Source organism: Mus caroli, chromosome 2 (assembly GCF_900094665.2).
Source record: "Mus caroli chromosome 2, CAROLI_EIJ_v1.1, whole genome shotgun sequence".
In the NCBI taxonomy this organism is placed as follows: domain Eukaryota; kingdom Metazoa; phylum Chordata; class Mammalia; order Rodentia; family Muridae; genus Mus; species Mus caroli.
The window spans coordinates 156,286,389-156,300,073 of NC_034571.1; the positions used below are offsets into that span (position 1 = coordinate 156,286,389).

Below are 13,685 nucleotides of genomic sequence, written 5' to 3' on the forward strand. Positions count from 1 at the left end.
AAGGAAGGAAGGAAGGAAGAAAGAAAGAAAGAAAGAAAGAAAGAAAGAAAGAAAGAAAGAAAGAAAGAAAATTTTAAAGTAATTCCTTTACTAAGGTACTCAAAAGTTGGGCACTACCAGTTTTGGCCATTGAGGTAAAGGGGTCAGTGTAATCTATGGACCCACTCCCATGCATAGTTAACTCTGTTGCTGAGCCTGTATGGCTAAAGAGCCTGATGTTAAGCAGAGCCATCTTCACCCAAGTACTGGTCCTTCTTTGCACAATGGAGCCCTCTGCTGGCCACACTTAAATTTACAGTCTGAGGCCTATACAGCAACAGAGAGAAAATATTTATAAACCATATATCCAATGAGAGGCTGATATTCAAGCACATGAACAATTTAAATGACTCAACATCTAGAAACAGCCTGGTTTGGGACTGTATTTTATAATGTAATATACAATGTAATATTATTAACACAAGAACTTGGGCATAAGCAAGAAAGGAAAGGTTAGTTTAATAGTGATGTGTCTGCACATCAATTTGACAAAGGGTCCATTTTCTGTTAACTTGAAACAACATGGAGCCACATGGGAAGAGGAAAACTCCAATCGAGAAGATGCCTCTATCTTATTGGCAAGTCTATGGAATACTTTATTGATTCATGATTGATGTGGGAAGGACCAGTTCACTGTGGAAGGTGCCACCCTTGGACAGCTGGACCTTAATTGTAGGAAAAGACAAGCTGAGAAAACCACGGAGAGCAAGCCAATAAGCGTCATTCCTCCATGGTCTCCGCTTCAGTCCCTACTTCCCTGCTTTGGGTTTCTGTCCTGGCTTCCCTTTGTGATGAACTATGAGCCAAGACATGTAAGCAGAATAAATCCTTTCTTTCCCCTCCCTCAACAAAAGTTAAACATAAACAAGATATCTGATCGTGTATATTTCCAAGAAAGATATATAAATGGTCAGCAAATCTATGAAGAAAGTATCCACTGGCACTAATGGCTATGGGTTCGCAGAGTAGAACACCAGCCCCACTGCATCTCCATGGGAGTGACTGCTGGCAAAACGACGAGCCAAACATTGGTAAGGATGTGGGAAATTCAGCAACCCCGAGCTGGCACTGATGAAGATGTAAATCGCTATGCCTGATTTGGAAAACTTTATTCAGAGCGGTCCAAAAGTCGAAACCACACAAAGTCTGATGGGCAGGCACATTCCTGTAATCACAGCACTTGAGAGGCAGAAACATATAAATCTTCATGAGTTCGAGGCCAGCCTGGGGTGCAGAATGAGACTCTGTTTCAAAAAGAAAGAAAGAAAGAAAGAAAGAAAGAAAGAAAGAAAGAAAGAAAGAAAGAAAGAAAGAAAGAAAGAAAGAAAGAAAGGAAGGAAGGAAGGAAGGAAGGAAGNAAGGAAGNAAGGAAGNAAGGAAGAAAGGAAGAAAGGAAGAAAGGAAGAAAGGAAGAAAGGAAGAAAGCAAAAGTACCCATTGTTCACATACTCAAAAAAAATAAAAATAAAAGTTAAAAATCGAGCTGCCATAAAATCCAGTGATCCCGATTTCTGTATGTGTGGAAACTGATACAAAGTCAGTGTGGTGAAGAGCTGAATACACACCTATTTATTACAGCAGGAGGCACGGGATCAAGATAAGTGTCCATCAGTATAAGAGAAAAAGACAAAGGTGTGTGGCATTTAAAATTAAATACTATCTGTAATATGAATCGTTTTAATACAAGTGTAATCAGTGAATTAAACCAGCAGCTGTATTTCTTTACCTTTGCTAGTCCCCAATAACCACGCAGAGAAACCAAGATGTATTTCAAGCGGCACCGCAATACCTCAGTAGTTAAATGATTTACCTTAACCCCTTATGCTAATCTGGTTACCTCCCGGCTAACCGGGAGGTAATATTGTTCTGGCTCCCTCTGCTTCAGATGTTTCTTCCCACGGTGTCTCCTCAGACCTTCTCCCCGTGGCCGACTTGAATCTCCCTCCCTCGCTCTCTCTCCTTCCCTGGCTGATGGAACTTTCCACGCCGTTCTCTCCTCTGCCCACTGACAAGGCAGAGAAGAAACGGTAAGAATTGTTTACACAAACTTGAGACGGGAGATTCTTGACCTAAGCATTACAACGCCGAGTCCGGATTGAAACAAGATGTGAGCACAGAGAAATGAGCCCTGGATAACGCAGGGATAATCCTTACTCCGTGCAAAACCATCTACTCCTACGCCTACCCCAGGGATGGATTGTAGGTCAAAGGTTTTGTGGCTGGGCTGGTGTTTGCATTCCTCTTTTTGTTGCCTGCAGAGTACCTGCTCACACTGAAGACCCTGGAATATATGGTTAAAGGCTCCACGCAGGCACCAGCCTGACTTCTCTATGTTCATTGAGTTGTGGTGATTTGAGGGTTTCCATGGGACTCCCTTGGCCAACAACTCACTGAAATGAAAGCCATTCCCAGAACTGGAAGCCTGATTTGGTGACAAAAGATGGCCAGTAATGGTGACTCCATTACTGTCATGATTAGGAGACCTCATTAGGATGGCCCTCATATATTTTAGGAGGGTTTCCACTGCACCGGGTTTTCATATCATCCCTTAAATGTCCCCAAATTCTAGCTGTCTCTCTCCAAATTTCCTCCCTCAACCCTATTTCTCCTCACATTCCCTACCTAATCTATAAAATTCAAAATCTATTCTATCACCCCCTCTCAGGGAGATCCATGTGCCCCCCTGCCCCGGGCCCTTCCTCTCTACCTAAACTCTCTGGGTATATAAGTTGTAGGTTGGTTAACATTTATTTAATGGCTAACATTCACATGTAAGTGAACAAATACAATATTTATCTTTCTGGGTCTGGGTTACCTCGCTCAGGATGATTTTTGGTTTTTATTTTATCATTTCTGATCTCCTAGAGAACCCTGACAATGGATATGTCTTCTAGCTTAAGTTCATTATTCCATACTGTGTACCATATTAAAACATCACACCATCTCTATTAATATGAACAGTTATAACTTGTCAACTTAAAAAACAGAAATATCATATTATATTCCATAAATATACACAATTATAATTTACCAATTTTAAAAGAGCAGATACAAATCAATCGATTAATTATGGGGGAGAACAAAAATGAATAACTTCTAGAGATTACCATTCAAGTCAGTAGATATTGTCAAAACTTTGTTGTTTAGAGATTTTTTTTTTGCACAGTTTGTTTCTTTATGTGTTATTTCTTATTGTTAGTTAGAAAGTTCTAGAATTCTGTGTAGGCTGTATTGCAAGCAACTTTGATGAATCTTGGCTTACTAATGTTATTGAGTGTTATAAAATTGCCATATAAAATGATAATATTTAAGATAGGCAAAAATGGTGGCAGGCACACACCCATAATCCCAGCACTTAGGAGGTAGAGGCAGGAGCATAAAAAGTTTGAGGCCAGTCTCAGCTACATAAGACTTTGTTACACACACACACACACACACACACACACTTAAAAATAGAAATCAAGCATGACCATTGTGTATCGTTCCCTATCTTATACACACTCTGTTAGTGCAGCATCCTGTGTTTCCTGTGTTGCTTTAGGCATCTTGTCAGCTGCTAGGAAAGTGTCTGTCCCTATCTTACACACTCCATTGGTGTAGCATCCTGTGTTGCTTTATCTTGCCAGCTGCTGCGAAAGTGTCTGTCCCTATCTTACACACTCCTTTGGCATAGCATCCTGTGTTGCTTTAGATATCATGTACATTGTTGGAGAACAGTGCTTCCCTTGCTGTTTCTGACCTCAGTGAGAAGTCTATTAGAAATTCAACTTAATATGTTTTTTAGAAACATCGTTTCGGGTGCGTTTCTCTGCATGTTTATTTCTAGTCTTTTTTTTTTTCTTTTTTAGATTGTTATTTATGTGTACTTTATGTCTAATGAGTGCTCTATCTGCATGTGCACCTGCATGACAGAAGAGGGCGCTATATCTCATTATAGATGGTTGTGAGCGGCCATGTGGTTGCTGGGAATTGAACTCTGGAAGAGCAGCCAGTGCTCTAACTGCTGAGCCATTCCTCCAGCCCTCTAGTCTCAATCTTAATAAAGCAGTCACACTCACAACAAACTGTTGGAGATACTCCCAAAATGGGTGATTTCTCATTTTTCACATTTTACTTGCCATCATTTGCAGCTACCCTCGGAGCACACACTGACGGAACCCGTCTCCTCTTCTGCAGTATATGTTTAGTAGAACTGTGAAGTGGGGCGGGGTACTGGGGAGATGGGCAGTGAACACTGCACAAGCAGAACTCAGTTCAAATTCCCGGAACCCACATAAAAAGCCGGATGTGATGCATTTTCCTGTAACCCCAGTAACTGGAGGAAGGGGATGGGCAGACCCAAACAGCTGCCTATCTGCCGGCCAGCCAACCCAGCCCTGATTGGTCAGCTTTTGGTTCAGCACAGAGATCCTGACTCAAGGTAATAACCAGAAAGTGACAGAGGAAGACACCTGGTGTCCTACTCTGTCCTTCAAAAACACATACAAGTAAGCACACTGCACATGTGTGTGCGCACACACACATACACCGCATTTTCATAACGCCGGGTAGCAATAAGTGGCCGTGGTGTGTGAATGCACTCTGGTAAAGCACAGCTGTCTAGCACACACACACTTTGCACCACTCTGCAACCTCTGGTGCACTACACGTTGTAAGAAAGTGGTTCCTGTTGCCACTTTGCAGATAAAAACATGATATTTGGAAGGTTCAAGCGTCCCAAGCCTGGAATTCTCATCCTTCTCCTCCCAGAATGTAAGAGGGCCTCGTTCCCATCCTTCCTTTATTGATCCCTACCACACCCATCTCATCCCCTCAGTGAATCAGAGTCACGGTGTGCATAGAGAAATGAATGCCTTTATTTATTTGCTCTCCAACAGCATTTCCTTAAAGCTCGGCGAATGCTGAGCAGGGGCCAAAAGGAGATGTTAGTGGTAGAACAGTAACGCTGGTCCACAGGATCCAAGCCTGGGATACAGGGAGCCGGGAGCCATGGAACCCGGAGCAGGGAAGCCTGGGAGCAGGGAAGTAGTCTCCAGAGCAAACCAAGCACAAGTCCAGAGCCGGCGCCAATGTCAGGGATCAGGCTACAAGAGAAAGTAATGAAAGACCTTCAACATAGGAACCAGCTAGATCCTGCCTATCCAGCCCTTGTAAGGGAGCATGCTGAGAACGGTCAAAGGGTAAAGTGGGGCTGGACTTGAGAGGATCTGGGGTTTCAGGAGAACAGGTTCAAATCTCGTTGTCGTTGTAAAACTCAAAACGCAGAGCACTGAGCTAGACATTCCTCACATTATACCTATCCTTTGTGCTCTGACCAGAGAGACACCATGAAGTCAGTAACATGGAAAGCAAATACCGTATACTGTGCCTCGCAAAACTTCAACTTCGGTATTTCTATTGTGCAGGCAGAGACTCGGAGAGTCATTCACCCACGGCCCTTACCCTGACAGGCTGCCGTAGGATCAAAGCCTCGGGCAATGCTAAGCTTTGCCCTAAGAAATAGGGGACAGTTCCCTTAAAGGGCAAACAGACAGGGGCTCCTGATTAGAATAGAATCTCCTGGCGCATGAGCCTTGAGCTCCGGAACCTTGAAGCAGAAAAGGGCTGGAGAGAAATGAGCTCTGCCTACCCCAGCCCACTCCTTACCTCACATCGGGAGGAGGCAGACTTTCCCACATGAGCCCTCACAGCACTTGTATTTGCCGTCACACTGCCCGTCCCTCTGGCAGACATTGGGAGGGTTAAGCATCAAACATCTTGTCTGAGTTTTGAGGCACCTCCCAGGCTTCCTCCACACTGTTGAGAAAGGATTCATAGGGCCGATGTCTTAGGGCTCAGGCAACGCATCTCCATGTCTTTAACCCAACATCTCCTTCCTGAGCGAGGAAGGTCGTCCCCATCCACCCATCACCTCTGTCACCTCCTCCCAAACACGTCTCCTGAAAGAGGTCCTGCTTCCTCACTACCATCTAGCCTCCAGCCAATGCAGGGGACCAGCTCTCCAGCCCCAAAAGGGTCAAATGGTTGTAAAGCCATCATCCTCACAGAGTGGCAACTGCAGGCAAGTGGCTCTTCCTGCCAATGGTAGCCAGAGGCCTTGGCTAACTGACATGTTGGACCCAACAGCTCTTAGAAACAAGGATGCCTGGGAGTGATGAAGGATGCCTTCATTCACTCAGTCCTCTTCAGGGCTGGCTCTTTACGTTGACTGTCCCCTCTCTGTTTTCTCTGCTGGCTCACCTGGTTTGCGAATGGGAACAGGAGTCACGCACTTGAAACCGCAAGCATCTTGGCAGCACCTCTGCTTTCCCGGGCACTCCCAGTCAGAACCGCATGCTGGCTTCTCAAGCTTAAGGCACTGGACAGGCTTTTTAGCAGGGCAGGCTCCGATTTTGATAGCATCTAAAGAGAAGCTCAAGATGTTAGGAGGGACTCTATCATCATTCCTAGACGAAGGTCCACATCTCAGAATGTAGACCCTCATTCCAGTGGCCCACAACTACAAAGAGAAATACCGGGCTGACCTAGGGAGGAAAAGACAGACTTGGTCAACCAAGACATGTGACCAGGAAAAATCAGACTGAGGATAAAAGGCACCGGGCTCCCAGTCAAGGTTTTCTACCTCAGAGCTAAGTGAGATCTCACAAAGACAGAAGGTGGGAGCAGGAATAATGGAGACCAAGAAAAATAAATAAGAAGGGAACTAATATGTAAGATGCTGAGAACTAAAGCCAGAGACAGAAACAAACAGAAAGGCTAAAGGGCAGGGACAGAGCTGTGTGAGACCTGAGCTGACAGGATGGCTGCATAAGAGGAGCACCTCTACACGCCTTGAAACTTCATCAAGACCTCAGACCCCAGGGAGACACAGATGTTGCCCTGAGGTCCAGAGTAAACTGAGAAGCAGCCCAAACCATCAGGAGCCCCCACCTCTGATACTCCAGGCAATGTTGGACCAAAGCGATTCCAACTCACCATTTTTGCCTCCTTCCACAGTCCAGGGTGCCAGGATCCCCAGAGCAAGGAGCACCGTGAAAGGTAAAAGGCCGCTAGACTTCATGGCGAAGGCAGGGGAGCTCTGATGGCCAGTCCCGAGGATCACTATTTATATCTTTACCAGGAGGCGTGGCCCCAGTGGCATGCATTTGGCCCCTCCCTGCGGCTCTTGCACAGGCAGGAAGCTTAGCCACAGAACAGAAGTCTTGATGCTACAGAAGTAGGTGGCAGACTTTCTGTTTCAGGCAGGACCATGAGGCCATCAGAGTAACCACCTGAGAGCTGAAAATGACAGAAGCTGTCTTGGAAGTTATCAGCAGAGGGACATTGCAAGTGACCACCTGAGCCCTGAGCACTGTGAAATCCCAAGACTATTGCTCTCACTAGTAGAGAAGAACCAGTCACAAAAGGGTTACCCTAACCTGAAGCTGAGACATCACACGTGGACTCTCGGCTGAAACTCTGCCATACACCTCTATTTTTTTTTATGTTCCTGGACTTTCTGGGATTTTGAAACTCTAACCTATTGCTCAATACAAATTCCTTCTCGAGATGAAGATGACGCATGGCTCAACCAACTGATGTTGATTTCTGCCAAATCATTTGCACCGCTGTTTGCCCGGTGCCCATTCCATGACTGGAACCTGGGAAGCAATCCCTAAACAAATGAAAGTTACACACAGAAGGGCCTTGCCTTCAGCCAACCTTGTTGGAGCTCAGTCTCTTAGGCATGAAACAACTTGGGACTGGTTTTAAGAGTAAGGGCTTAAAATGACCCTTAAAGTAATGAATGAATTGCATCAATTGCTAATAGAGATCACTGAAGCAGACTGGAGGAAAGAGACAGGGCCTCTTACTCATCGCTGCAATCAGCATTGAGCTGTGGTGTCCTTTGACTTGTTAAAGAAATTCATTCTTCCTATTCCTAAATCCTCCACAGGCTTCAGATGTCAGCCGAAAACTATGGCTGCCATGCATTCCGCCCACTGTGGATGCTCCCTGGTGTGTGTAGATTGCATCCAATGATCAGAAGAGACATCATTCTCTGTAGACTTCAACCCAAGATTCTCTTCCTACAAATCCTGAGCCTTCCTGCAAATCCTGAGCCTTACCTCAGCATCGTGGGGCCATCTCTGTAGATTTCATATTTATACCATTTACTTCCTCTGTCTACCCCCTCCAATCTCACCCTCCCACCCTCCTCCTTCTCAAGTTCTTGGCCTCCCTTTCTTTAATTATTACTGTTCTGTGTGTATATGAGTAGCAATACTGATACAACCTACTGAGTCAGGTTAGTGCTGCTCATGTGTGTATGTCTTTTAGGGCTGATCACTTGATATTAGATAGCCAACTGGGCTCATCCATAGGAAAGACCCCCTCTCTTGGCAATCTTTAAGTACCTGTATTTTATCATCTAGGGGTGAAGCTCCGAGAGATTCCCCGTTCCACTGTGGCAGGTCAACTGGTATCCAGGTCTTATTGAGGCAGCCATGATGGATGTTGAGATGTCATGGTCCTTGTAATTTTCCCACTCGTTCCTCAAAGGAAGTTTGTAGACATTCAAACAGACACAAAAAGGCTGTGTGTTAAGTGCTGGGCTCCACAAGGTATTCTCTAAGCCAGGAGCCAGCTGTTAGCAGAGCCTTTTATGCAGAAATTATTCCATGGTTTCAATTTTGGTGCCAAAAAAAAGGGAAGAAAAAAATCAGTATGCACTGAGTTACTACAGCCAGTGGTGTGGACTGGCTGCTAACTAGCAAACTTATAGAGGTTGTAGGAGAGAAATGGAAGGTCTGGCTTCCCGCCTTGGGCAGGCTTACTGGTTGGATAAGGGTTTGCTCTCGCTTCCTCCCACTCGTCTCCTCTCCTTTCCACTCTGTGTTCCTTCCTATCTTCCTCCATGCCAAGAATTTTCTAAATATTTGTTTCTTAAAGAGTCGAGGCGAGAACTCCACACCTAGATCTTTCTGTTTGTGATTAATGGTTGGTTGACTGACTATTTGAAAACAGCTCCTTTCACCAGAAAGAACCCTGTAACCAACAATATTTCTTATGAGCAGCTGGAGCAAGATAATGATGCATGGTAAATCCCTACTCTCAACATCATGGATTCTAAATCTTTAAATCATACAGCATTAGGGTTAGAGGGAGATGCTCAAGTTATCTGGACCAAGGAGCATAACTACAGTCCCGGAGCCAGATCCAGAAGGCTGAGAGGTTTTTGTTTGCTTGCTTGTTTGTTTAGATGTATTTCTTTTAATGGGTATGTTGCCTGCATATATGTCTGTACACAGCTTGTGTGCCTGGTACCTGAGGAGGCCAGAAGAGGGCAGCAGATTTCCTGGAACTGAAGTTTCCAGTTAAGGGCCAGTGTGTGAGGGCTGAGACATAAACTGGGGTCCTCTGGAAGAGCAGCCAATATAGGCTCTTTTTTCTTTATAGGTGTGTATATATATATATATATATATATATATATATATATATGTATGTATATATGTATATATGTATGTATGTATATATGTATATATGTATATGTGTGTGTATATATATGTATGTATATGTATATATGTGTATGTATGTGTGTATATATGTATATGTGTGTATGTATATATATGCAAATATATATATGGGATTTATTGGAATATTTATATTGTCTATTCATCCACTGTAACAACAGTGTGAAATAATTGCAACAGAACCCTGAAACATTCACTACAAAATCTAAAATACCTAATGTTTGGCACTTCACAGAAAATGTTTTCTAGCCTCTGATGCAGGTCAAGCTCTCAGCTTGTAGTAAAAGAAACAGGAGAAGGGCTAAACCACAACTTACATCCTGAGTCAACTCTAGAACTTAAGACAGCTTTCCTAAAGCACTGGAGTCATACCCAGAACCTGCTTAATTACAGGCTCATCCTCACAATCCTATCCTAACCTACAAATGATTCACTAAATTGACTTCCACACTGTCTTGGCATCCATTAAATCTATGTAGATCTATCCATTCATTTGTGCAAAAATTACTCAACAATTGCTTACCACATGCAAGGTGCTGTTCTAGGTCCTGAGGTTACATTGAACAAGACACACTGGGCAGCACCACACAGTCATCGAGAGCCTGAACTTTTGAGTCAGACATACCTTGTGGCTCCTGTTACTCAGCTGTAAATGGGAACGTTGCTTTCTCCTGTGTGGGAAAGATGTGATGAGGAGCTGAAAGCCCACAGCAGGAGACACTGCTTTACGGGTGAGGGTCTGTGGATACTAGGCACATAGGAAGCTCTCAGTTTCTAAGGAGAGACTCGATACTCAGGCATAGACTTTGAGACTGTAGTCCATCTTGCTCTGACCATTATTAGATGCTTGACAGTATCTGGTTCTATCAGTGCTCTGGTTCTGTCTCTCCAGAGAACCCTGACTGTCACAACCTTTATGGCTCCATAGTTTCTAGTAGCAATGTATACACACACACACACACACACATACACTCCTGAGACATATTATCCATTGGGACTCGAAACACTGGCTTAAAAAGAATATGTCAGGGGTCAATCATTTGGTTCTTCCTCATGGTCTATCAATGCCAGGGCAAGAAGAGGAACCTGGCAGCAGAGTGGTGCCTGGGGTCAAAGGAGGTCATCTTGAGGCCTTCTCTTTTGAAAGTGTTCGCATGCCTTTGGGGAAAGCAACACTACATGTACTTTTAAAGCTCCACGGTAGGGCCGGCTCTGGCGACACAGTCTGCAATCCCAGCCGTCAGGAGGGGTGATAGTGAGCAGCAGATCAGCCTGAGTTCTATAACAAGACTCTGTATCCAAGAAAATAAATAATCCAGGTGGCTCAAACCTGTAATCTCAACACGTGGGAGGCTGAGGCAGGAGGGTTGCCACAAATTGACCAGTCACAAGCTGCATAGTAAGTTTCAGGTTAGAGCTACAGAGTGAAACGTTGTCTCAGTAAGTAAATAAAGCTAAATAGAAAAAACAAAGAAAACTCAATACTTCGACTGACACCTTTTTTTGACAGTGTCACATGTTCGTTTTACACCAGGTGTTGCTGTTGCAAATTAAGAAGCCAGTGAAAGGACTTATGGATAAAGAAAAGCATTTCATTTATGTGAAAATTCTCACGCCTCAACCACCACAGATCAAGACTGACACTGACATGTCAATCAAAGATAAATCATGTGAGTACCAGCGAAAGAAAACAGGGGAAATAAAAACTGAACGATTAATCTCTGGGACAAACTAGAAGCGACCTGGTGAAGCAACTTCACAAATCACCAGCACTTGACACCTTTTGCCTGGATCCCAGGACTTTATTTGTCAATGAATATGAATGAGGGAGGGAGCGTGTTCTTTTGTGCATCTCTGTGGTTTTAGAACAAAAGGTGACAATTAGAAAGGCCTGTGGTTTGAAGTGCTAAGGTGGTTGCAGAAACCCTGGGTAGGAGATAGATGGAGCCACACCCTCACCACAAGGAACTCGTTGAAGAGACAACAAGTTCCCAAGGTGCCAGCACAGACACCAGCAATGGAGTGGAGTAAATGTCACACTAAAGAGTCAATCCCTGATCTGAAGCAGATTTCAGAGCAGGCTCTGCCCCCAAAGACACTGGCAGTCTTAGTTGTGCTCAGACGCTGAAAGGAAATATAAAAATTTGAGGAACTGGATGTAAGTGGTTCTCTCTGTTAAATTCAAATAAAGGACCTTATCTTTATAGATGAGGTTACACCTAGAAGTTGAACCACTTCCAGTATGCCCAGTGTGAAATGTAAAAAAAAAAATGTCAACAGAAAAACTGCAATGAAAACTCTTATGTCCCAAATGGAAGTGTGACAAGCAATCTGCATAGGGATCCCCAGCCCCGGGAACACATTTTATCCTAGTAAGTCAAGGATGCGAGCACTCCCTCCCCGGTGACAGAGGAGGCACTTCCTGACCATGGCAATCTGGAAAGTCCAGTTCTGCTCTTGGAAGCCTCTCCCTTGCCTACATACCGCCTTCTCTGGTCACATCTGAGTACAGCAATGCACCTTTGTTGAGAGCAGCAGGCAAGAGTGCATCTTTTCAGGAGCTGCCTTCCTAGGGATGAGTAGGACCAAGGAAACGCTGGGAGCAATCCGTAGCAGCTCTTGGCGAAGCTTGAATTGCTTGTTAAGTTGGAACCTGGTCAATTTAATTCAAGTAAAGCATGAGCTAAGCAGCCACGTTCCGAAATCGTGCTGAGTCAGGTTTCGGTATTTCATCCTCTTTGAGTATGAATGTGCACTTCTAACCGGAGGTGTGCATCTTCCCTTATCTCTTGGAAATTGCTTCTCAGCTGTTTTCTTTGTTCTCTTTCTGAAGGCTCCAGTGGCTACGTATTAGCTCTTCTATTTCTGTTGTCCTTGTTCTGTTTGTCCTTATAAGGTTTTCTTCTTCATCTCTAGGTGTTATGGACCCTAGGGAGTTTCTCAGTATTAGTTTCCAATTCACTAATTTTGCTTTCAACTTAATCTAGTCAAGATTTCTTTTCATTTGTTTACACAATTCTTTTTTATGATTTATTTATTTTATTTTATTTATATATGAGTATACTGTAGCTGTCTTCAGATACACCAGAATAGGGCATTGGGTTCTATTACAGATGGTTGTGAGCCACCATGTGGTTGCTGGGAATTGAACTCAGGACCTCTGGAAGAGCAGTCAGTGCTCTTAACCACTGAGCCATCTCTCCAACCCTGTTTCAACGATTCTTAATATCAACTTGGCAATTTTTAATAATATGTATCTCTCTACTAATTCTTTTTAATGAATTAAGACTAACAATCATTTGACCAATTGTTAGGAATACTTATGCCTTGAAAATTCAGCCTCCTTGTTTATTGGTTCTTTTTTCTACTTTATATTTTTGAGACAGAGTCTCACTATGCAGCCTCGGCTCATCTAGAGCTCACTATTGTAAATTAAACTAGCCTCTTGCTCATAGAGATTTCCCTGATTCTTCCTCCCAAATTCTGGGATCAAAGGCATGGGTGACCATACTCCGCTCATTCTTTTTAACATACATAGTTGATCCTCCTGTCTCAGTCTCCCCAGTGCTGAGACTCCTGGCATAAGTCTCTGCAGTCCTCCCTAGTCACCTGTACCTGTTTCTTCAGTCAGCCCCCATTCGCATGTCCAGGGGCATGGCTATGCCTTTAGCACATTGTCAAGCTCCTGTTGCTGGAATGCCTTTGAGGTTTGTGCATTTGCCCATGTTTCAGAATCTGCCTGTGGCTCATACCTCATCTAAGAGAACCATTTGACCATGTGTAAAGCATCTCACAGGAGAGGTAGGAATGACCTGGAAAGGTATTAAAATGAAAAAGAAGGAGGAGGAGGAGGAAGAGGGGGAAAAGAGGAGGAAGGGGGCAGGAAGGAAGGAAGGAAGGAAGGAAGGAAGGAAGGGGAGGAAGAGGAAGAGGACGACGAAGAGGAGGAGGAGGAAGAGGAGAAGGAGGAGAAGGAGGAAAAGAAGAAGAAGGAAGGGGAAGAAGAGGAAGAAGAAGGAGAAGAAAGAGGAGGAAAGGAGGAGGAAGAGGAGAAGGACGGGGAAGAAGAAGAAGAAGAAGAAGAAGAAGAAGAAGAAGAAGAAGAAGAAGAAGAAGAAGAAGAAGAAGAAGAAG

General features: G+C 44.1%; 1 protein-coding gene across 1 annotated transcript in view; it reads right to left on the reverse strand.

Annotated features, from left to right (window-relative positions):
* Nucleotides 1–4,873: 4,873 nt before the first annotated feature.
* Slpi (secretory leukocyte peptidase inhibitor) overlaps nt 4,874–13,685 on the reverse strand; it is an 18,282-nt gene continuing 9,470 nt past the window's right edge. The window contains exons 2-6 of the mRNA XM_021156428.1: nt 10,075–10,222; nt 7,015–7,317; nt 6,280–6,441; nt 5,686–5,835; nt 4,874–5,123 (exon numbers count right to left, since the gene is read on the reverse strand). Of these exons, the coding sequence (XP_021012087.1) occupies nt 5,687–5,835; nt 6,280–6,441; nt 7,015–7,099 (396 nt within the window). The 5' untranslated portion in view covers nt 7,100–7,317; nt 10,075–10,222 and the 3' untranslated portion in view covers nt 4,874–5,123; nt 5,686. The remainder of the gene's footprint in view (nt 5,124–5,685; nt 5,836–6,279; nt 6,442–7,014; nt 7,318–10,074; nt 10,223–13,685) is intronic.